The sequence below is a fragment of the Poecilia mexicana genome, unplaced genomic scaffold (assembly GCF_051168715.1).
Source record: "Poecilia mexicana isolate PSO_F unplaced genomic scaffold, ASM5116871v1 scaffold_2, whole genome shotgun sequence".
NCBI classification, from domain to species: Eukaryota; Metazoa; Chordata; class Actinopteri; order Cyprinodontiformes; family Poeciliidae; genus Poecilia; species Poecilia mexicana.
Genome location: NW_028263371.1, coordinates 19599160 through 19624672, shown reverse-complemented (window position 1 = coordinate 19624672; position 25513 = coordinate 19599160). Strand labels below are relative to the sequence as shown.

At 41.2% G+C, this 25513-nt stretch overlaps 1 protein-coding gene across 2 annotated transcripts; it reads right to left on the bottom strand.

Moving 5' to 3' along the window:
• Positions 1-1716: 1716 nt before the first annotated feature.
• Positions 1717-11830, bottom strand: rrp1 (ribosomal RNA processing 1). Of its 2 annotated transcripts, XM_014976171.2 has the most exons (16): positions 11616-11829; positions 11028-11110; positions 10445-10502; positions 10277-10362; positions 8978-9039; positions 8774-8903; positions 8260-8324; positions 7992-8164; positions 7774-7874; positions 7372-7469; positions 7222-7241; positions 6993-7145; positions 4503-5419; positions 3504-3662; positions 2453-2519; positions 1717-2096 (listed from the first exon to the last, which is right to left on the bottom strand). In XM_014976171.2, exons 1-16 carry the CDS (start codon positions 11740-11742, stop codon positions 1867-1869), a joined length of 2529 nt encoding a protein of 842 aa, XP_014831657.2. In that variant the 5' UTR covers positions 11743-11829; the 3' UTR covers positions 1717-1866. The 2 variants fall into 2 exon arrangements, with proteins under 2 accessions (XP_014831657.2, XP_014831658.2); XM_014976172.2 differs by lacking the exon at positions 3504-3662 and having other exon boundaries at positions 11616-11830.
• Between the last annotated feature and the right edge of the window lie 13683 nt (positions 11831-25513).

The following is a 25513-nucleotide window of genomic DNA, read 5'->3' as shown; positions in this document are numbered from 1 at the left end:
ACGTAACACACAAAACAATAAATGGTACCAATAAATATTCATATGCAGGCAAATCATTAGAACTAAACTAATCTAAGGTCAATCAAAGAAAAATAAACTTAGTTTAATATAAATCCTCAGATTGCCCTGTGATGGACTGGCGGCCTGTCCAGAGAGACCCGCCTATCACCTGCTGCTGGAGATGGACACCCTGCAGACCCCGACTGGATAAGAGTGTAAGGTCCAGTTTAAAACAGATCTGTCTGTTTTAACCCAGGTCTAAATCTTATGTTTCATGAGAGCAGAAGCCAAGAGGCCAAAAAAGCTTAATCTCAGAGAAAGAAGTGAAAAATGGACAATCTGTGAAAATTCGCAGCTCTACATCAAATTTTCAGCCGTATTAGATGTTGGACAGCTTAGAAATGCTGAGAAGCAGCAGATCTGACTGTTTAAGCTTTGTACAAGTATGACTGCTCCCATTAGCTCAGGTTATAACAGGAAATAAGATCAGCTACCATAACTATGCGGATGATACACAGCTCCTCATTACGATGTCACCAGGTGACCTTTGACCCCATCCAATCACTGAACAGATGCTTAGAATAGATAGATGGGTGGATGTGCCAAAACCTTCTCCAGCTGAACAGAAACAAAACTGAAATTATCTTTGGGCCTAAAGAGGAACGATCTAGAGTTATAGATCTAGAGTTATAGATCTAGAGTCAATGCACAGGTAAGGTAAGGCGATTTTATTTATATAGCACATTTTCAGCAACAAGGCAATTCAAAGTGCTGCAGCTTCAGTTATTACAACTAAAACCAGCAATCAGCCCAAAATCTGGGAGTAGTGATGGACTCTGCCCTGAACCTTCAGAGCCACATAAAGACAGTCACAAAGTCGGCCTTCTATCACCTGAAGAACATCTCCGGGATTAGAGGACTGATGTCTCAGATCTGTCTGAGCTCTAGAGAAACTCATCCATGCATTTATCTTTAGTAGCATTGATTACTGCAACAGCGTCTTCACAGGTCTGACTAACAAATCAATCAGCTGCAGCTGATTCAGATGCTGCTGCTGGAGTTCTGACTAAAACCAGGAAAATAGAGAACATAACACCAGTTTTAAAATCCTTCACTGGCTCCCTGTAGCTCAGAGGACAGACTTTAAAATATTGTTAGTTTATAAATCACTGAACGGCTTAGCAATAAAGATCTGCTGATGTTGTACCAGCCTTCCAGACCCCTCAGGTTCTGCTCTGCATCCCCAGAACCAGAACCAAACGAGGAGAAGCTCCATTCAGCTTCTATGCACCACAAATCTGGAACAAACTTCCAGAAAACGGTAAAACTGCTGAAACACTGACTTCCTTTAAATCTCAACTAAAAACCCTCCTGGTTAGTCGTATTTGAAACGTAATCAATTTAATGACGGCACTTGACTTAATGTGATGTTTTGATTGTTGATTCTACATTGCATGACTTTGTGTTTGTTATGATGTAAAGCACTTTGAAATGCCCTGCTGCTGAAATGTGCTACACAAATAAAACTTGATTTGATTGTAGAGTTTGTGGTATGGATCCAAAGAACATTAGTTTCTACTGTTTTAGAGATTAATGGGGTTCCTTAAGTGAATAAATACCAAACAAAGATGAACTGTGTAATTCTTATTCCGATGTTCCAGGAGATTCATTTGTATGTTTAAACATATTGATTACAAACTACTAAAACTAGTAAAAGAAGGAATGAATAACTTTATTTAAACAGTCACTCAAACCAGGTCAAATGCAACAATTTGATAGAATAAACAAAAAGCAGAGCCCAAAATTCAAAACAGATTGTATCAAAGGGTTCACAGAGATCACGTGTGTCTACAGTTCTACAGGAAGTTAAAAAAAGTCTGCTGCTGAAGGTCGTCTTTTAGGTGTGTTTGGCAGAGATTTGGAACCGGTCTTCTTGGAGAAGTTAGGGGTTTTCTTTGACGTCTTCCTGGAGCCAGTGGACGCTGTGGTGGGCGGAGACTTTAGGACCCCAAACTTTGGTTTTTGCTGTGGGTCAAAGGGCACCCGAGACAAACCTTCTGGACTGAGGAGCAAGCTGCGATCAGTCTTCTTGAACTCTAAAAGACAAAACAAACAAAAAAACTAGCAGTAAAGACTTTCACATTTCAGCTCAATTTCAACTTGGAAAACAAGATTTCCACTTCCCAGCAAAATTAATCTGTACATTGAAGAAACAAACTCTATAAATGCTTACTTGGCCCACCAAGTAATATTTAGATAATGACCCTTGCAACCAAGTAACACCTTCACAACATCTGCAATAGATGTCCTGACCTGTCATCATGGCATCAATACTTGGCCTAGTCCAACGCTTACCTTTTCTCTTTTTTATGCTTCAAAAAATAAAACTGAGAACAAAATGCTGACCTGCAAACAGTAACTCACTGTCACCGGTTGTTACGCAGCTTCTTACCAGCAGTTTTGTTGTTCTTCAGCCCAAACGTGACTTTCTTTGACTCCGACATGGGGGTCAGCTGCCTCTGTGGAATCAAAGCACAGTCAGTGTCTGTGCTCAGTGTTTCCACATGTTCTTAGAAACTACACAGCAGCAGGAATGTGGTTCATCGTTTAAAGCTTCAAATCACTTCTCTCTCACTTCAGGGATATGAACAAAACAATGTTTATGATCATATTTTATCCCAACAATCAAAGCATCACAAACTGCTCTGGAAACTAATTTCTATTGTGTGGAGCTTTGATGTTCATATGTTGCTGCTCTCGATGAGTCAATGGTGGAAAAAAATAGCAAAACAATTCCAACTCTGAGTTTCAGCTAACATCTTCTTGTTTATTTTATGTTTATCATAAATAAACCAAACTCATGAGGGGAAAAATGTTTCTGTAAAAGCAAACTATGATAATAGCACATCCCTAAGCAGGGGGCGCCGTGTCCGCCTTGTTCCTGGGAGGCTGACTGGGGAAACGATCACGGGTCTTACCACCAGAAGTAGTATTTCACTGTGTAATCGATAGATTTTTGCTAATCGCAGATGCTATATTTCTCTTTTCTGTTATTGTAAAATATTATTCAAAACAGTGTTCAATAAGATGTCTTTACAGAGCTCTGCTACGTGTTGTGCTGTTTGTGGCTGTGCTAATAAGACCAAGTTTAATTCGTGATTGCAACAGGCGTGTTTTGAACATGCTCCCAAAACTAAAAAAAGAATGTACCTGTGATAAACGGTTTTTATCACAAGCAACCTACTTGCACACTGTGTGCATGTAAAATGTATGAGCAGTAAATATTGTGTTGAACCACAGAAAGCAAGGAATTCAAATTGTGACGCCCTTTATGGGTTAAAGAGACTCAAGAAACTGTAACAGCGGGGGGCCCAATCGAAGTTTTTGTCATGGGGCCCAAGATTCCTGGCGGCGCCCCTGTACCCAAGACACTCCACTAAGTAGATAAACAGATTAAAAAAACCCTCCACTGTAAAAAGTGATGCAGTCTCATTTGTCTTCACCTTCTTCCTGGCAGCAGGTGTACCCGGGCTGCCGTTAGTCTTACAGTACAGCGCTGGTGGAACTGCAACTTTTCTCTGAAAGCTGATAAAATCAGACCCTGAAATATTCTTCTTGTTTGTCTTTTTGAGGCTCTGGGGAGTCGATGGCTGTTTGGCTACCTGGAAAAGAAAAGAAAATGTCTCGTTTTGTTTTTACGACACTGACTTTGACGAATCTCCTGTAAAACATGGAGTTCTTCCCGCCAGCAGAACCTTCTCAGAACGTTTCCGCTCCAGCAGATTTACTCTGGTCTGGTTTGCTCTAACCTCTCGTGGTTTCTGTTGATTCTGTTTCTTCTCAGAGTGAAAAGTCCAAGGAAACCAAAATCTGTCAGTACAAACCAGTCTGGTCACGTGTTTATGAGATATGAGATTAATAACTTGTTATCGCAAGCAAAGGGGAAAAAAAACTCAATCGAATAGAAACACAGGTAGTAGGTGACACTCAGGCTGTAATCATATGACTGTTTCTCTGTAGTGCTACATGTAAAATCATCTGAAGTACTGCATGACGCTACAAGCTTTTTTCCTTAGTTTCCTCTACCGGATCCCACAATACAACACATACCTGACTACAGTAAACCAATTGGCTCAACACCTGTTAGCTGTGCTGACCTGAGGCATAGGCGTAAATCCAGGGGGGGTCCGGACCCCCCCAATCTTGGAAAAGTCTAGAATTGTCTCTCCAAAGAAATCATGAAAGAAACCCTCGTATTTAAACAATATCAATATAAAAAAGGCAATAGAAACAAAGAACAAAGTAAATCTGCCATTCATCTAAGAACAAAATAAGAATTGATTTTTAGGTCCCCCCCCACCATTGTTAGAACAATGGTTCAGTCCATAGTGTAGGAGGAGCAACAGCTAACAGAGGCTCTGTTAGAGTTAAAGCGATTTTTTTATTTAACATTTTCCTAAAAACAACCTGATCTTACCAAGTTTCTGATCTCACATACTCACATTGTTCACTTTGCTTTTCTTGGTCTTCTTCTTTGTTGCCGATATGCTGTCGACTGCTGCAGCTCCTTCCAGCTCATCTGCCTCAAACTCAAACTCCACAGTGATCTTCCTCTTCTTGGTGTTGGCTGCAGTGCTGATCAGCTCAGCTTCCCCTGCCGACTGCTCTGGCTCTGCACCGCCGTCGTCAGCTGACAGCTTCACACACTTCTTGCGTTTCTGCATGCGTTGCAGGCTTCCAGCTGTGATCTGAGGGCTGCCAGCCCCCTCCCCTCCTTTGTGCCGGTTCTTCCCGTTTGCTGCTGGTGGTGACTCTCCAGTGACAGTCTTTTTCATCTTCTGACTCTTCTTCTTGGCTGATGCGGCAGCGTCTGTCGTCTTGAGTTTAGGCGTTAGATCGTCTCCTGATGCTTCATCACAGCCGGTTTGTTTAGCCTCCGTTGCTGTGGTAACGTCATTCCTCTGCAGGTCCCATGCAGGCTGCTTGTTGCTCCTGCCAGGAGCTGCAGCAGTAACCTTGGCCGAGGCTTCCTGACCTTCCCCTGCTGAAGTGGACCTCTTTGTTTCAGCCTCAGTTTTCAGGATCTTCCTTTTCTTCTTCTTCTTCTTGTTCCCAGAGAGCACAGCTGGTGCTTCAGAGGGCGTGTCTGATGTAGCAGAGGTCAGCTGCTGCTTTCTGTCCGTCACCGTGGGATCAGAGTCATTGGTGGGGGGAAGTGGCTGCAGCTGAGTTTCTAATGGAGCCTCTGAAGTGGAACATGGACTTTGTTCTACTGAATCTTCTGAACATCCTGCAGGTTTTGAGTCGGCATTGTGATTCTGTGTTTTCTTCTTTTTCTTCTTCTTCTTTTTGTTATTAACAGGCGCATCTGCAGCTTCTATGTTGTTACTCTGCCTGTCGAGTGTTTCCTGTGTTTTCCCTGCAGAAGCAGAAACAGAATGGCTTTATGGCCTGGAAGTCCTGCAGCGAAGAACACTGCAATCTAAAGAACATCGCAATTAAAACTGGGGCTACTTGTCTTTTTCATTTACCAACTCAAGATTCCTTGACCTGATGGTACCAGCATGCTTCAATCTGCCCTTATCTGTGCCGTCATGAAAAGCTGCAGGCTAGAGGCGCTTTTCCACTGGTAAATTGCTCTCTAACCAGTTAACATGCAGTTTGACTCTAACCCAGGTAGAAGAGTGTGTGTGTGTGATCAACTCTCTGCTGATGTTTGCAGCAACACTCACCAATGGAGAACCTCCAGGTTCTGGTTCTGATGGACTCAAATAAACCCAGATATTTCATTTTGTCTTATAGAAATTCATTGCTGGTTCAAACATAATTATAAAGACTCAAATCAGCTGATTATTTCACTATACATATATAAATATAACTACTTTCTGGCACTGTGTTTTAAATATGCAACCCTTTGGATTTAGGTGCAGTCAAACCAATATCCACACCTGAACTTTATTTTAAAAAAACAATGGAAAACTAGAATTCACATCACAAGTTAATTGTGACGTTTCCCTCCACTTTACATGGACGGATCCGTCATTTTACTAATTGCTCTTTGTCCCGAGGCGCACCGGGAGGGGCGGCACCAGGATCAGTGACGGCCCGGCGTCTCTTGGCTGTATAAGCAGCCTGCTCCATGGTGCCAAGGGGAAGGAGAGAGAAGGGACTGGAGGAGCGGTGAGCTGACTTCTCCACCTGGCTCCACTTTTCAGACTGGCTCTACTTTTCAGACTGGCTCTTGTCTGTCTTGTTTCCTCACCCAGACTTTGGTTTTACTTTGCTTTTGCAGGACTCCCCTGCTCACAGCACCAGCTGCAGTGTTTCCTGCTTTATTTTAGGTTTGATGCTCAATAAAGAGCTTATTGATTGTTGAAACCTGTGTCTCCTTGGTTTTTGTTGAGGCTCAGCGATCCAGGTCGTAACATAATATTATGTAGTTCTGGGGTTTTACACTGTTGGCTGGACTGCAGCTCGGACAGAAAGCCGACCACAGCTGAACCGTTTCTCTGTTTCTAGCTCTGTGTTCTTCAGAGAGACGAGCCGCTAGCAGCGCCGCTAAATCACAGTCATCCTCCTCCAAAACTTAAAGTGTTCCTGATTCAACTCATCATTGCTCCTCTGATAGCAGACAGCAGCTCTGCGGTCCACAGCTGACCTTTAATGTTTCAGGTTTTCATTGATGTAAATCACGAGCCAATCAGCGAATGCGGTCAGCTGTCAATCAAATCACTTCAGTACCACTCGTACACAGTTACAATGGGTTACCATAGAAACGTCTGGCGGCCCCAGCAGTCAGGAATCTCTGAAATAGGTGAGCTTAAAGAGAAAGCGTCAACACTACACTGCAACATGTTGTGTAGATTGGTTTGTTTTAGCTACATTTCATGACATTTAAAGTAATTTTGTGAATACCTCCAATGATTTGGATTTACACCAGGAACCAAAACACCAAGACAGCATCATGTGAGACTTTAGACAGAGAAATTAACCTGCGTCAGCTTTGCTCTTCTTCCCTGCTGGTTTCCCTTTCTCCTCGTCATCCTCATTGCGAGCCGGTCGCTTCGTCCTCTTCCTGCTCCCAAACATGTCGTCGTCCTCGTCTGTGGAAACCTCCTCTGGATATTCATCCTGTGGGAATATGCCTGAGAGGGAAGCGAAGAGTCAGACGGTGTTTGACGCAAGCAGGATGTTCGCGTCAAACAATGCTCTGACTCGTACCTTCACTGAGATCACGCAGCCTGAACGGAAAAAAGAAAACACAACAAATTTGAATCAGCAGACATTAGCGCTATTTGAACAAATACCTTTCAACAAGCTGACAAAACCTGATCACTGCCTGCTCTGGTTGCGTTCTGCGCTTCTACTCACACTTTGATGACTCTGTAGAGTTTGTGTCGGTTATGTCCGGGTGTGTTGCTGCGACTCGCCAGCTCAAACAACTTGTCTGCCAGAGCAGCATAGTCGAACTGAAACACACATTGCAGACCATGCATCACAGCAACCACTAAGAAACCGAGATTAACAATAAGAGACGGCGTTTGTTCACATCACTGGGGGCTATGTATGGGCTAAATGTATAAGTTATTTTAGTGCTGTGCTGCACAGCAAAGGGAAAACCCGTTGAAGTATGGTACATCTCAAAACCACATTTTTCTCGCTCTCTGTATCGGCCAGAGAGGACAAGAGGGCTCTCTAACTGCTTCAACAGCCTTTCTATGCACACATTCAAAGAATAAAAGGAGTGATCTCTAAACAGACAGACGTGCTTACCTGCAGAACCGGTCCAAAGTCTGCATCTGACAGCTCAGAGTCGGCGTCCTCCAAGTGAAGCAGCTCCTCATCACTTTCTTCTCCTGCTTTCAAACGACTCCCTGCGAGCAAAGAGTCCAGGTGCCACAGTGAACTTTAGTAAAACACCAGTCCAGGTTAGAGGTGGGAGCTGCTGAGTCAGGATGCACCGTTCATCAGCCTCCCCTCTCTGCTCTTACCGACTGCGCTTCTCCTCTCATCTTCCTCCTGTTCGTCATCTTCCTCAGATTCCTGCCCTGAATCAGACTCCTGCGCCATTTTCACCTCCTTCATAAGGTCCCCCACAGCAAAAGGAGCCTGTTCAATGATGGTGCTGAAAAGGCTTTTGCAAATAGCGCTGAAAAGTGCATGGCTGGAGAAACAAACAGGAAAGCTGTCAGGGAAGGAGGACGGAGCCGAGCAACTCTAAATGAGTTCTTCATCCTGAGCACATGGAGGAAAACTTACTTCTTGGTTTTGGCTGCTTTCCTGCAGAACGGCTCTATGAAAATCAGGTTCTGATCAGCAGTGAGCTGCAGAAAAAAGCAGAGTCTGATTAGCAAGCCACATCCACAAGAGTCCAGCACCAATATCATTTCTCACGATCCAAATCTAAATCTTTATTACATTCCAGATTATCATCTAATTTTAAAAGTGGTACCGAATGTCCAGGGTTTCCCCCCATTGTGCTACAAACCTGGCGGACCAACAGAATTTACTTGGATTAAACAGAAGTGTAAAAATTCATATTGTATTTTTTTTATTTGTTGTTTATAAGACTCTACAGTTGTGGGCATAAATAGCATTTTAGCGTAACATATGGCAGTTTTCTGGGGGAAACTGCCATATGAAAGCATTTCCTATTACCTACATGCTGTTCATGCAAACAGCAGCTACATGTCTCCACCAGAGGATCTGAAGTTCCTCTGGCTTTAGGTCACAAATCCCTTAGTCGCCATGGTTACCAGTGGTGGTTCTGTACCTCTTCAGCACCAACAGCTGCCAGTTCCGTCATGTAAAGGTCCAAGATGTGCAGCAGCAATCCCGATGGCGTCTCACCGTCATTTTGCAGGAGATGACACTTCAGCAGCTCCAAAAACTTCCCGACCGCACTGAGGAAAGCAGTTATTTATTTTACACGCTGTCAGAGTTTGTAAATGGAAGTTTTTTCCCCCAGATCCTTTACCTGCTTTCCCAGTTTCTCCTCCTCAGGACGTCAAACGATTGTCGGAACATAAAACGAACCAGCTGGAGAGGGAACGTTAAACATTTAACGCCTCCGTTTACAATGTTGTCTATCTCTGCTGCACTGATAAAACAACTTAAGATGCAAAAGATCCAGCTAAGTTTTACATGTCCTCAATTTCAAATCATTCTCTCACCATTGACGAATCCTGATTATGGCCATATTTTAACAGAAAGACTTGAGTGTTACAAACATCTGTGAGTTTGTCAGTTTATTGTTCAAACTAATGGCAAAAAAAAAAAATCAAGGTCCTTTTTCATTACAAAAAAGAAAAGGATGAACTGCAGATGAGTTTACTGAAGTTAGATGTGATGAAGGAATCTGATCCAAACATCGATCAGTTCTGATCTTCATGACCCATCCCCAACCCTAAGGCTGCACAGCTGGGATTATTATGTCACACTAAAGGAAGTAAAATATTATTTGCTAGGATTTTTTCCACAGAAAAAAATTAATTTAAAAAATTTACTAAGTGCTTTTAAAACATACAAGTAACGCACAAAAAACATCAAATTAAATCAAAAGCCTGTCTGTACAAACGCAGCTGCAAATGGGTTTCTAGATGCGTTTTAAAACAATCCTTGGAATCGACAACTTAAAAACGATGAGAGCGCGCCGCAATCGGGGAGCAGCAGCCTGAAGCGGCCGATTACAACAAGTACTTTTTATGTGGGACTAACAAAGACACTGATCATCAAACCTCAGTGTTCGGCTGAGGTTTAAGCACGTAACCAAGAAACAGTGAAGATATGTGAGCTTCCCTGTGTGTCCCTGTTAAAAGTCTATGCAGTTTGCATCACATCCAAGCTGTATTTGGATCCACGCTTCAGGTGCAGCGATAATTTTGTGCTACTCCCCCGATCTGTCAGACCTTTGTTTATTTTTTTTTTTTTGACATCTGCTGGTGTCTGCCAACGGGAAACCACCCGATGACATGATCAACTGTGTCAAAAGCAGAGGTAAAGCAAGACTAAGAGTACGTAATCTCCTCAATCAGCTGCCATGAAAACGTCACTTGTGACTTAAAGTGTAAACTTAAAACTGCTTCTCAACTGAAAAGCAAAACAAATACGTTTTTGTGAATGTACTCCACAAAAATCAGACTGAAAGATGTCTAATACAACAGTTTTCTTCATTAATCAACAGAAATTATTTTCATATAGAAACAGTGAATCCCCCACGTGGGTTCTGGGTGAGTGGTCAGTAAGTGATCTCGGTTCTACTGCAAAGAGAACAAACCTGGTAGAACTTGTCCATCCGCAGCCGGTCGATCCCAGTCCACTCTCGCTTCAGGGTCTGGAAGAAGCTCTCCAGGTACATGAGCTCTGCAGGGAAATCACCCGTTAGCCAGACAGCAGGTCTACGGTTCAGCTGTCGTCACTGTGAAATGCTGCAGCAGAAACTCACGTTTATCCAGATCCTGGAAGCTGTGGATGAGGGTGGAGATCTGGTTGGACAGCTCCTCCTTAGGAAGCAACAGTGAAGATGAGCTAAATATGACTGGAGCAAGTAGAACCATGAGCTAATGAACTAAAACCACTACAATGATAGTATTAACTAGACTCTGACACAGTGGTTCGAATCCATTGGGTTTTGTAAGCTTCTGGTGTCCTAATTAACATTTGAGTTAAATGGGGGAAAACTCTAGATGCATTTTAAGGCAACACCTCAAACACACCGCTGCCTCGTGTGACATCACGACAGGCCGTGCTTCATCCACGGGTACAACTTCCAGAGGCCTGAGGCAGACACCGTCATCTGTTTATGCATGCATTTACGGTACAGCACTGTACGGATGTCCGGTCCTTGTACCGTTTATGAGGGAGAATGAAGCCGTGTCGCAGAGTTATGTGGATCAACCCCAGAATAAACACTGAAGAAAACACTCTCCAGCATATTGAGAAATAAATCAGAATCATATCTCAATAAGCTTTAAGATGAAACCTGAAGGGACGTCACTAGGAAATTAACCTGACACACACACACACACCTGTAGCAGAGGCTTGTCCTGCATCCACAGGCAGTAGAAGAGGCCCTTCCACAACTTGAGGAGTTCATCTCCCGTGAATCCGCCTGGAAAGCAGACACAGCATCACTTAACCCAGAGATCAGAAGCAACAGCTCAGTGTGAATTGTGACATTAACTGATGCTCTTCGAAATCCGTGACTCAAGATAATCCTATCAAGTGTAGACCAAGGTGCCCAACTCTGTCCCCCAACTTTTAGATGCATCCCTGTTCCAACACGCCTGAATAAATTGTCGAATTCCTTTATAGTTCAGTTCTTCAGAACCATTCATTTTTGGTTCTGTAGGCTGGAGAGGAGAAGCAGCTAAGAGTTTCAGGATAGCAGCTCTGGTGGACTGGACCAGGGTAAAGACACATTAGCTAGGCTAAGACTTGTTTTATCACCAGGAAGAGCCCGAGCTCATGGTCATTGTTTCTAAAATCTGATCGTTACCCTGTGGGGACTGCGGGGCCCCTGTCTGTCTTTGGCTCCCTCCGTATCAGAGCCCGCGGGGCCCGTCCACACGGAGAACGGGACCCGGGGCTGGGGACGTCCAGTTCAGTTAGCCTACCTGCGGCTCTCAGTGAGCGGGCGCTGATGTATTTCCGTAGTTTCTTCATCGCCTTGGTCCGGACGGTCCTCTCGTTGGAGGCTAACCTCTGGGCCAGTTGGATCTCCGGATCCTGAACCGTTGCCATGCTCTCACGTGGATTATTCTCTCTCTTCACACGTTTTCTTGCGGCGCGAGACGATGACGTTCTTCTTCTGGTTCTTCTTCTTTTCTATTACGGCGGCTCGCAAGCAACTTTGAGGTGTATACCGCCACCTACTGTACATGGGTGTGAGCAACACCACTTAATCAGCCATTTCTGCCTGCCATGACTCGTAGCAACCCTCCTCAAAGCTCCTGTGAGATGAGATTGTGCAGAAATAGGAATATAGCATGAAATTATGAAATTGACAGTGTTATTTTACTTTATCTCACCAAAACTAAGAGAAATATCCTTTTTTTTAGAGAAGGATGCAGATATTTTATAACATGTAAAATGAGCATGGTCATTTAACCATGGACTGTTTTTTTTTTAAATAACAGCTACCTCACCTCTGATCATTTTTCTCTTTCTGAGTGAGCATTTGTTTGGTTTAATTGTGATTTTAGTTTAGGATATTTTTGTTTTGAATTTTTTGGAGCAATGCCATGCAGTAGCACAAATGTGCCGCTAGATGGCAGAAGTGAAACATTATGGGACTGACGGTGCAACAATTCTGTGTCGAAAAAGCTCCCCTCCATTCAGATTATCCTCTGCAGAAGCAAACAGATGTTGGGGTGGAAAACAGAATGAGTGCAGGGTTAAACCAAACAAAAGGAAATAAATGTATGTGGATTTAAAAAAGCTAGTAATATTCATACCAGGGGTTATAAAAGCAACAATGGAAATTAAGTCAAAAGCAGAAAGGATATATAACATATATAGCAGTGGTCCCCAACCTTTTTATTACCGCGGACCGGTCACGACTTGGAAATATTGGAAATTTACAGTAATCATACTAAATCTACAGCTTTAATACTGATGTGTGTTCTGATATGTCCTCTTAAAGGCAAACCGACGTATGAAATGGATGAGCTCCATCCTGACTGGGGTCCAGCGCTGAATGTGGGTCACTGCGAGGTAAACGCCACAACATCGGACCGACATGGGCGTCAATTAAAGAGGCGATACAGCAAAACCATCAACAGGTTACTGAGACTGATTTCATTATTTACCCCAGAAGAGGTAAATAATGAAAACACAGTAGCGGAGGCAACAGAAGAGGAGCAAGTAGGAGAGGCTGAGGAGGAAGGAACCCCAGGAGAGGAGCTCAGCAAGGCTGCAGACTCTGAAGAGGAACAGGAACCATTTGTGTTGAAATACAGTTGGAAGTGGCTGTTCTCTCATTTAATAATTTAATGTATTAAACATCCATGAATCTTTTGATTCAAGCACTTCAAGTTGCATGTAAACGTGAAGAAATGAATCACATTTTAAGTAACAATTTGATATTTAAATATTCAGGTAATAAACATACATGTAATGAGATTATATTTTTAAATATTTTATGTGATTAAAGTAAACAATTATATAATCAGACATCTGTCAAGACACTGGGTTTTTGGGTTTGTTTTGCTTTTCATTTTATTAACTTTGTGTTTCAATTCACTTTAGTGGTTCATGGTATTTAGTGTAGTTAGAATAATATTATTGCTTTTCCTTGTTTGTCTGAGTCCATGTCAAGCCTTCTTTAATGACTATTCTATTTTATCCTTCTAGTTATTTCTTATTTCAGCCTCCCTGCAGGGTTTCTAGTAATGTTTATTTCTTAATTTGATCACCATAGGTTCAGTTATTGTTCCATGTCTGAGTCTGTATCTTTCTTTAGTCATTCTAGTTGGGTTATTTCTTTGTTTAGATCTTCTAGTTTCTCTTGCTCTGTGTTCCTTAGTTCTTATTGTTAGATCAGCCTCGTTTCTACATCCACATAAAGTAAGTCCACTGCCTGCTGCATTTGTGTCCACCGCCACATCATGACACAAACCAGATGAAAGAGCCCATCTTTAAACATTTAATGTGTAATTAAACAATAAAGGTGACAAATTTTATGAAATAGATCACACTTTAATAAATATTTGTTGTATTTAACATATTTCAGGTAAGTGAACATGTAATGAAATAGATCCTGGCCTAGAATTTTATGCAATTGAACATTACGGGTAACAAGTGATGATCATCTGAGGTAATACATTTTATGAATTTTCTTTTTTTTAAAATATAATTCTGGTTAAAAAATAAAAAAGGGGTCAAAACGGAATAAAAATATGCCTAATCTATATAGTTTAATAGAATAATTGTACACAGATTTTGAGTTAATAGGTTACATGACCTACAAGCTAAGAAAAATAAAAAATTTTGACTGCAGAAATAGCTAAAAAATATATAAAAGGTGTTCAAATGTAATAAAGGTGAGTGTGCCTCATCTATACAATCTAGTAGAACAATTTCAAGCAGATTGAGTTAATGGGACACAATTTGGAAGCTACTGAAGAAATCATTTAATATTAAATTTATTGAATATGACTTAAAATTTTAATAGAGGATAGTGTGCCTCGTGTAATAGCAAAAATGTCCACTTTTTTGTATCAGTTGGTCACAAGACAAAGCATTTATGCACAGTAGTGTTCGGAAATTGACAGCAGCAATGTGAAACTCCGAGCGCTTGTGGAGAGACTTAAGAACAGCTGGCCGAAATTAGCGTTCATAAATCGGATCAACCTTGAGCTGAACGTCCCTTACTCCGTGGAGCTCGGTTTATCCAGTATCCAACTTGAAAACAACTTTACTGCGGTTGGTAACACAATGAAAACACCGGTGTTCTGAATAGTTTGTTTCGGTCTGTCGACCCCAGACATGGCGCCGAGCGACGAAAACGTCATATCCTGTGACGTCAACTCCAAAGCTACAGCTGATCCGCTGAAGCTAACAGCTGCTCTTGTCAACAGAAATTCAACGGCTTATCAGCAGAGGAGCTAACTGTTGCTAACTGTCGCTCTTCGTTGGCAACAGGCTTTTTTTTTTTTTTTGTTTTGTTTTGTTTTGTTTGTTGTTTTCGTTCGGCTGGGATCTGGACTAAGGAGTCTCGGATCGTCACTGAACTGAATCTTCCTAAAGAGTCTTGGATCGTCACTGAATTGGATCTTCCTAAGGAGAACGAGATGGCGAGCCAACCCCGGAGCTTAAAGACCATCAAGTAGGAGCTACGCCTCCTGCTGGACATTGCCAACCTCGCAACTTGGTATGACCTGCCTATGTTGTCGTGCGTATTAGCAGTGGGTCACTGAAACAGAATTAACTGTTGGATCATCGGAAGAAACAAGACATCAATCTGAAGCACAGTTTGATCTGTCCTTGCTGAATTGTTCTGCTGTGTTGTTGTTTTGCTGTTATTGTTTTTTTTTCTTTTAATTCCTTAAGGGAAACACCAAATAACTAAAAATAGATTAAACAGATTAAAACAAACTGTAAATCAAAATAGATAAATAGTATTAACTAGAACTTAAGTAGAACTAAATAGTATTAACTAGAACTTAAATAGAACTATAACCTAGGTAAAATAAATAGTATCCTTAATTTAGATTTATAAAATACTCTGAAAGAAACTGGAAACTATTTTTTTTGGGATTTTGTGTCATTGTGTGTTAATTGTGTAACATTGTTGTTATTTATTCTTTTATTGTTCTTTAAACAAATAATAAGCCGGCTGATGGTCATTAATTCAAACTACACTTCTCACTACTCCAGTAGCCAAACCTAGCTCTGGTCTTATTACAAATTTATTAACTGTAAACGCATAGCGAGTGTTACACACAGCTTCACAAATTCCTCCTGGTTCGCATCTGCAGAGAAATCTGCGCTGGTTCATCGGGCAGTTGGATCTGTCTGAACCAAACCGATCCATTGAACTTTTTTTTTTTTTTTTTTTTTTTTTTTTTTTTTGCATGGTTTCACTTCTCCGAGACAGATGTTATGTCTGCCGCGCTTCTGAGCGCCGCTCTCCTTATGGGTGCGGGATGGACGTCACGTCTTCAGCTCCATTAGTTAAAGTCTCAGGGTGAGTTAAGTTTAATTCTTTGCAGCGGCAGAGCCGCGTCCGCGTTGGTTGTGCAGCCGCAGCGAACTGCGCACGTTACGATCTAATTAACTTGTTCACCTTTATTTATTTCCTCAAGATAAACTGCCGGCTTCTCTGTTTAGACTATAAATGGATTCAGCATTACATTCTCTTTAGTTTTCTCTGCTCTGTATGTAATGGAGACTGAAATTAAACGCGCCATTTCTACCAAAGTTTTTGAATGGGCTTCCTAACCAGACGCTCCAAAGAGTCCGGTCCATAACTCTTCAACACGCCGCCAGCTTCCGGTCAGAAAGACGCATTTAGTCAGGAAGTCAGAAAGGATTCTTTTATTGATTGATTTTAGTTGCCTCTGCGATGAACTCTTTCCGTAAAGTCTATCATGTCCTCGCATGAGGGTGTTAATTATAACCTGTCAAATGACCGACAGGTTTTAAATTTTCCTGTCATTTAAAAAAATAACCAGCAGAGGGCGATGTTGTCACATAGAACAGAATGGAATGGGTCAAACACGTCACAGTGTCCGAGCTGCGTCATGTGTTCCCTCATGACGTAATTATTATAAGAGATAAAAGTATTTGTAGGCCTTTATAACGTGCTGCACAGTTGGCGCAGCTGGTAGAGCTGTTGCCTTGCAGCAAGAAGGTTGTGGGTTCGATTCCCGGCCCGGACGCTTCTGCATGGAGTTGGCATGTTCTCCCTGTGCATGCGTGGGTTTCCACCCACAGTCCAAAAACATGACTGTCAGGTTAATTGGGGTCCCTCTAAATTGTCAGGTGTGAATGCGTGTGAATGGTTGTTTGTCCTGTCCATCTACAGTTCCCCCTGTGACAGATGTGGCGAACTGTCCAGGGTGTAAAATCCCGCTCGCCCCCGAGATTCAACCTGGCGAACGATTCGGAGTAACGTTTCGTCCGAAACGTTACCCCCTGTGGGGGCACCCCACGGGGGGACAGGGTGAAACTGAACTTGATGGATGAATGAATGTGGATGAATGTTTTACCTCGCATTCAAAAAATAACATTTTTCAAATAAAAATAATTACATTGTTTGTTTTTCATACAGTAAACTCCATTTCTGAAACATGAGTCCTGACACTAAGAAAAAACAAAATATGACTGTGGAATCAAAAATAAAATAATATGAATTGGGATTGTTGAAGCCATTCAACTCTGTATTTCTTTTATATTGATGTGCTGCAGCAATCTGATTGGTCTGCAGTTACATGCTCCACAGACCAACCAATGAGATGCTGGGATCACAGCGCCACACACCATAAACATAGCAGCAAGGTGTTATTTTTATTTATTTGTTTATTTTTTACACAGGTTCTCATGGGGATGACATTTAGGAGCAGCTAAATTACATCCCGAAAGCTCAAGTAATCTTTGAACTCTGACCCCAAACTCCTAGAGGAGCTGAAGCAGACTGACTGGATGCAGAGAAAGGAGAGAAAGTTCAAACCATTTTTTTCATGGATCATAACGGGCAAGGATCATCTCCCCAACTCCAACATCTCTCTGCTCATCTTTCTAAACATAACACACAGTTTAAAGAGGAACAGCAAAATCAAAGTAGGTGGATTAGCAAAGCTGCTAACGTCTGACTGGGTCATCCAGGAGAATTGTAGAATATCGGCTCTACTGCCTGGATATTGGGCTGGTAGCATGAGACGACAGTTATGAGACGGACAGAGAAACAGTCTTCAGTCAGAGGCTTCTTCAGTTCGCTGGTATACTGACCACTACTGGAGATCTTTCCTGCCCACAGCATCACCATCCACAGCTACTCTTTGGAGAACCTTGGATAATATGAGTTATGATTATATTTAATTCCTCTATGGCAGTGGTCTCCACTGGGGGGTTGCCCCGTCAGATAAGGCTTCTGCATGTTGGTGTTCCCACTAAAGCCTGAATATGCCCGATTCGGATTGTCTTGGCCCTTTTATCGCAGTCTGTGGAGTTTTCCCTGGCTGGGAACGAGAATACAACCTGATTGACAGGTAGCCAATCAGAAAGCGCGGTGACTTAAGAACAGAGGGGAATCCCAAACAGCTGACATATCGCGCAACTGAGAGTCCGGTGGATATCGGCGATATGTGGAAATGTTTATTATTAAATCTAAAGGTTATTATTATGTTTGTTCAGTTAAAAATGTTCAGTCACCTCCAAATCATAGTGCAGCAAATAGAGCTGCTGATCCTGTCGTCTTTTATCCACCGTCTTTTCTTTTTGTTACGTCTTTTATCTCTTAAAATGAGTCCACAAACTGTCACTATTGTTCCTACGTCGTCATCCGTGTTTGGTTATTCTAAATTCCTGTATGCTATGTTGGGGGTTTTACTGGATTATCCTCTGGAATCGGTTCGAGTTGCTCCTGCCTTGTGGCTGAACACGAACCGATAGAACCTGTTGTACTTTTATCAGCTCTGTGGTCACAGAGGTTTGGAGAATCGGCCAACAATTTTTAAATCTTGCCGTCTAAACCAGACTTAAGACTCACAAGCTTAAGACTCACCATCCACAGCTTCTCCAAAGAGTAGCTGTGGATGGTGATGCTGTGGGCAGGAAAGATCTCCAGTAGTGGTCAGTATACCAGCGAACTGAAGAAGCCTCTGACTGAAGACTGTTTCTCTGTCCGTCTCATAACTGTCGTCTCATGCTACCAGCCCAATATCCAGGCAGTAGAGCCGATATTCTACAATTCTCCTGGATGACCCAGTCAGACGTTAGCAGCTTTGCTAATCCACCTACTTTGATTTTGCTGTTCCTCTTTAAACTGTGTGTTATGTTTAGAAAGATGAGCAGAGAGATGTTGGAGTTGGGGAGATGATCCTTGCCCGTTATGATCCATGAAAAAAATGGTTTGAACTTTCTCTCCTTTCTCTGCATCCAGTCAGTCTGCTTCAGCTCCTCTAGGAGTTTGGGGTCAGAGTTCAAAGATTACTTGAGCTTTCGGGATGTAATTTAGCTGCTCCTAAATGTCATCCCCATGAGAACCTGTGTAAAAAATAAACAAATAAATAAAAATAACACCTTGCTGCTATGTTTATGGTGTGTGGCGCTGTGATCCCAGCATCTCATTGGTTGGTCTGTGGAGCATGTAACTGCAGACCAATCAGATTGCTGCAGCACATCAATATAAAAGAAATACAGAGTTGAATGGCTTCAATAATCCCAATCCCAATTCATATTATTTTATTTTTGATTCCACAGTCATATTTTGTTTTTTCTTAGTGTCAGGACTCATGTTTCAGAAATGGAGTTTACTGTATGAAAAACAAACAATGTAATTATTTTTATTTGAAAAATGTTATTTTTTGAATGCGAGGTAAAACATTCATCCACATTCATTCATCCATCAAGTTCAGTTTCACCCTGTCCCCCCGTGGGGTGCCCCCACAGGGGGTAACGTTTCGGACGAAACGTTACTCCGAATCGTTCGCCAGGTTGAATCTCGGGGGCGAGCGGGATTTTACACCCTGGACAGTTCGCCACATCTGTCACAGGGGGAACTGTAGATGGACAGGACAAACAACCATTCACACGCATTCACACCTGACAATTTAGAGGGACCCCAATTAACCTGACAGTCATGTTTTTGGACTGTGGGTGGAAACCCACGCATGCACAGGGAGAACATGCCAACTCCATGCAGAAGCGTCCGGGCCGGGAATCGAACCCACAACCTTCTTGCTGCAAGGCAACAGCTCTACCAGCTGCGCCAACTGTGCAGCACGTTATAAAGGCCTACAAATACTTTTATCTCTTATAATAATTACGTCATGAGGGAACACATGACGCAGCTCGGACACTGTGACGTGTTTGACCCATTCCATTCTGTTCTATGTGACAACATCGCCCTCTGCTGGTTATTTTTTTAAATGACAGGAAAATTTAAAACCTGTCGGTCATTTGACAGGTTATAATTAACACCCTCATGCGAGGACATGATAGACTTTACGGAAAGAGTTCATCGCAGAGGCAACTAAAATCAATCAATAAAAGAATCCTTTCTGACTTCCTGACTAAATGCGTCTTTCTGACCGGAAGCTGGCGGCGTGTTGAAGAGTTATGGACCGGACTCTTTGGAGCGTCTGGTTAGGAAGCCCATTCAAAAACTTTGGTAGAAATGGCGCGTTTAATTTCAGTCTCCATTACATACAGAGCAGAGAAAACTAAAGAGAATGTAATGCTGAATCCATTTATAGTCTAAACAGAGAAGCCGGCAGTTTATCTTGAGGAAATAAATAAAGGTGAACAAGTTAATTAGATCGTAACGTGCGCAGTTCGCTGCGGCTGCACAACCAACGCGGACGCGGCTCTGCCGCTGCAAAGAATTAAACTTAACTCACCCTGAGACTTTAACTAATGGAGCTGAAGACGTGACGTCCATCCCGCACCCATAAGGAGAGCGGCGCTCAGAAGCGCGGCAGACATAACATCTGTCTCGGAGAAGTGAAACCATGCAAAAAAAAAAAAAAAAAAAAAAAAAAAAAAAAAAGTTCAATGGATCGGTTTGGTTCAGACAGATCCAACTGCCCGATGAACCAGCGCAGATTTCTCTGCAGATGCGAACCAGGAGGAATTTGTGAAGCTGTGTGTAACACTCGCTATGCGTTTACAGTTAATAAATTTGTAATAAGACCAGAGCTAGGTTTGGCTACTGGAGTAGTGAGAAGTGTAGTTTGAATTAATGACCATCAGCCGGCTTATTATTTGTTTAAAGAACAATAAAAGAATAAATAACAACAATGTTACACAATTAACACACAATGACACAAAATCCCAAAAAAAATAGTTTCCAGTTTCTTTCAGAGTATTTTATAAATTTTGCTGCTTGAGGCTCAGTGTTGGCGCGCAAGTAACCGAGAGAATCCGGTTAAAGGATTTTCAAAATAAAAGATCCTCCAGACTCAAATAATACATAAAACGGAAATATTTAATTATTTCTTGCGCGGCCCGGTTCCAATTGGTCCACGGACCGGTACCGGTCCACGGCCCGGGGGTTGGGGACCACTGATATATAGGATATATGTTATATATAAGTATACAGTTACACTGTGGTCTTGATTCTTCAATGGAATGCAAGAAGTTTAACATCAAATGAACAGGACTTAAAGCAGTTTATTGATACATTAGAAGAATCTCCAGAAGTTATTTGTATACAAGAATATTAAATTATTCTGCTATTAGATTTGTTCAGATTGAAGGTGATGGTGGTGAATGAGCCTTTTACATTTGTCATTTAGAGCAGCTAAGAGAGGAAAAGACAATGAGTTTTTAATTGTGGAGATTTGGATTAATGCAAATTCATTTATTATAATAAATTATTACAAACCGTGTGAAAGATTAGAGCTGGATAAATTAAAAGAAATTCAGGGACAAAATAGAAATAAAGTCATTTGGTGTGCAGATTTTAATGCCCATAGCAGTTTATGGGGAGGAGAGGGAACTGATGCAAATGGAGATGTAATAGAACAATTATTGGAAGATGATCAATTAGTGTGAATGAGTGATGGGAGGGGAACAAGAATAGATGTGCATACAGAACAACTCCTATTGCTAATGTATGGGGGATGATTAAGAAAATGAGGGGAAATAGCCATGAGAACAAACCTGATTCTAAAACGTGAAAAAGGAACAGCAGTAACAAATTAAGAGAAAGTAGAAGTTATGGCAAGAACATTTGCAAAGATCCAAAGTTCAGATAATTTATCAGAACAGGGGAAATTTAGGAGGGAACAGACAAGAAGGGCATACGATTTTATTTTAGAAGGTGAAACAACTTCAGGTAATGTCATGGATGTTTCTTTTTCTATGCAAGAGATGAAGAGAGCAATATTTAGATCAAAATTAACAGCACCAGGGAAAAATCAGATGTATTATGTATTATAGTAAAACACTTAGGGAATAAAGCTGAAGAAAAACTTTTAGGTTCATATAACAAGATCTGGGAAGAAGGAAGATTACCTTCTAATTGGAAGGAAGCAATTATTAAACCTGGAAAGGATCCAACAAACCCTTCAAGTTATAGACCAACTAGACTTACTTCATGTTGAGGAAAGATTATGGAAAGAATGATCACTGAAAGGATTACATGTTATGTAGAAAGACTTTCTGTCTAAATGTCAAAGTGGATTCAGAAAAGGAAGGAGTAAAATGGATCCAGTTGTGTGTTTGGAATCAGATATTAGAAAATCATTTTTTTTTTATTTTATTATTATTTTTATTTCCTTTATTTAACCAGGTAAATCTAGTTGATATCTACATCTAATTTTCAGGAAGGATCTGGGCAGAAGTCTGCAATTCCAAATTAATAGGGAAGTAGTGGTAGCAATATTTTTTTCAAAAGTTAAATTCTTAGAAGGTAAAACAAAGACTGTTGTATTCATTAGGAAGAAAATTGAGGAAATTGATTTAAAAATGTGTGGGGAAAAAAATAGAAAAAGTAAGTAAATTTCGTTTTTTTTAGGAATCATATTCGATTCCAAGCTTTTATGGGGCGATCATATAAAGTATATTGAAGGGAAATGTAAAAAAGATATAAATATAACAAGGTGTTTAACAGGAATAGATTGGGGAGCAAATAAAATTAATTTAAAAAAAATTTATGTTGCCTTGATCAGATCAGTGTTGGGATTATAGGCAGGCTGTGAAAACAGTGATTAGTAAATTAGAAGTAATTCAGAATCAAGCTTTGAGATTCTGCCAAAGTCATCTCCAGGTGGAAATGAAGGAGATTCCTTTATATTTAAGACAAATTATGCTGGATTATTGGGCGAGTTTGCAGGGGAACAATCCAGCAGTAAGAATATGGAGACTTTGCTGGGAGAGTGGAAAAGCTAAAATAGACTGTTTTTCATGTGCAGCAGACAAATCTGCCTGGGAAATGGGTTAACAGGGAAAGAGAGTCTTTGCTGCCGTGTCTTATCCGATTACACAGCTTTGGTTGTTTCCATATGCGAACGTTGACTTAGAAGTTTATAAAGAAATACAGGTTAATAAAGATAATAATTGGGTTAATTTTGTAAATGACAGAATTAGGAATCTTTTACAATTATATATACAGATGGTTCAAAAAGATTTAGTCTCAAATAAAACAAAACTGATGAGCTTACAGTGGGTAATTTTTGGAAATCTTTCATAAAGCTCTAAGTGGATGCCATTGTGACTCCAGACCCCACTGAGTCTGAGAAAAATCCTTATTGGGTCAACACACTGGGATTTGTCTTGAATACAACAGGATTGTACTCTGAGCCGCATGTTCCTTAAAAAGTAACAGTTTTACACACCAATACAGGCATATTCTGTGCTAAATGTATCTTTCAAGCAGCTCCTTGTCTTCTGAGTTGCTCCATGTCTTTAGGAACTGCAGTACACAAACCTGTCCACTGGGAGGCGCTCTCGTTCCAACAGCTGAGCAGCTGAAAGACGTACCCTGCTCACTGACCCAGTAAGTGGTGGTTAGAGAGAGGATCTCATCCGGGCCCCCCATCCTTCCTTTTGTGAGAAACACACGCTCAAAATTTCCCTCAATGCATGTCATTGCTTCAGAAGCCACACATTTTTTCCACCGAATTCAACGCATGGAGAAAAAAAAGAAAAATCAAAAGAAGGGGAAAAAAAACTAAGAAAGAAAGAAGGAAAATATTGTCTCACATCCAATGTTTCTTTTCTCTTCTGCATCTGCCTTGCTTTTTTATCTATTATTGTCACCATGTCACAAACATTTTTTCTCGTTGCTGGGTCCTTCTGTTTCTCACTGTGACCTGAGACAGCAATGGTTATTGGTGGTAAAACATTAAACCTTGGTGTGCATGATGTCAAACCTGCAGCATAATAAAGGAAACTAATAAAGCTTGTTTTTGTTTCTCTAATTTATCTTTTTCTTTCATTAGTACTAATTTATTTACTTCAGTTCAATACAATTTATTTACATAGTCTCAATTCACAACCGATTTCCTCTTGAGGCACTTTACAAAGAAATAAGTTATAATTTCAATACAATCACATCCATCCATCCATTATCATACACTAGTGGGGTCATGAGGGGTGCTGGTGTCTTTGTCCAGGGTTCAACAGGTGAGAGGTGGGGTCACCCTGGATGGGTCAACAGTAAACAATCACGCACACACGCACGTACCTAAGGAAAATTTAGAGAGACCATTTAATATTTGAACTGTGGGAGGAAGCCGGAGTGTCCAGAGAGAACTCCAGAAAGACCCCGGGCTGGGATTTGATCACTGATCACCCAAAATTAAAGAAATTGTCTGGCCAATAAATATTTCCTAAATGCATTTGAAATGTGTTTGAAATATGGCGCTGTTTGATTTTCTTCTGTTTGCTCCCATGTGTGACCACAGCCAATCAGTGAACAGCAGTATGTTTACATCACATCGTAGGACTTGATATTGAGCCATTTTAGAAGAATAGACTATCATGTATTAGAAATATGTTTCATTATCTCACCATGGGGATAATAAAACAGTAGGGTCAGGCCAAGTAGAGAGGAGCTGGGTCCACTGGACCCGGTGGGAAAAGGCCAAATGTTACGTACATTTGCAGCAACACCTATGATTCATTCTTTCCAAATGGAAAGAATCAGTCACGGCAAAAAACAAAAACCTTTCTGAAACTCCAACGTCTTCCCAGAAAATAAATAAATAACTTGAAGTTTAACACAGTGCTCAGGGCCAGGTGTTGTTGAAAGATATTTCCTGACTGTTTTGTCACCACCCAGTTGACCGTAGGTGCAAGGATACAGAGGATAGAGAGGACCGGTGCATATAATGGAAAAGCTCACTAACTGAGGCAGAGCTGAACAGCACATTAACCAGGTAGTGCGCGAATTGCCAAGGGGAAAAGCGCCAATAGAAGAAGTTAGCTGGGTGCAGCTAATCACGTCTGCTAACTCATAAACATTTAAATAAATCAGTGGAAGTGAGAGATAAAGATGCTTATTACTTCACATCCCGAATGAGAAATTCCTTTAGGAAAAATACGAAACAAACTTTGTTCATTGTTGATAAAGCAATGAAAACGGCGCTTCAGAGAGGGGGAGTGACAGGAGGGACACGAGAGCTAAAAATCAAAGCACTGACAGTCATTACTTCATTTAAAAAGTCTGTGACAGATGGAAGAAATAAAAATGAACAAAGTTCCAGATCCTTAGGAGCTTAAGTGTGCCCAGGCTTTTACTATTTGGAAGGTTTTTTTTTTTAGTGTTGAGCATTTTTAAGAGGAAGATTTCCTTTTAAAGATATTAAAAAAAACATTCTTACTGTTGCACATAATGTTTGCGTTTTAAGAAAATATGAGGGAGAAACACTTTTTTTTTAACATTTATAAAACTAATATTCTGTTAAACCACAGCAGTTTAATTTGTGTATTTAAGTATTTTTATTTCAGCTATTTTTTTTAGCTGATTTCATACTGATTTTGTGAGCCAAGTTAGTTTACACTGTATCTATTTTCTACTTTCTTTGACTGGTTAAACATATTGTGTGATTCTGTATATTTTCATATATGAATATTTTTTATGTAGTGACTTTATAAAGGAACGTAAAAACAAAGCAAAACCAGAGATGCAGCGTGTCTATGGGAGTGGCACACGGATGTCTAGGGGTCTCAGATGTGGACTATGTGCAGAATGTTGTAACACAAAATAATTTTAACTGTTTGTCCACAATTTTCTTAATACAGGAGCAGGGCTTTGGGGGGTTCTGGGGGGGCGGCATGGTCCGGCCTGGGCCTGGAGGGGGCCGGGAGGGGAGGCAGGATGGGACTTAAGGGGTCCAAGTCT

Coding starts and splice junctions, on each gene's coding strand:
- rrp1 (XM_014976171.2), bottom strand. CDS start 11,742: ATGGCAACGGTTCAGGATCCGGAGATCCAACTGGCCCAGAGGTTAGCC. Junction 10,503..11,027: donor AGGACAAGCCTCTGCTACAG/GTGTGTGTGTGT, acceptor TTGCTTCCTAAG/GAGGAGCTGTCCAACCAGAT. Junction 7,242..7,371: donor CTCTACAGAGTCATCAAAGT/GTGAGTAGAAGC, acceptor TTTTCCGTTCAG/GCTGCGTGATCTCAGTGAAG.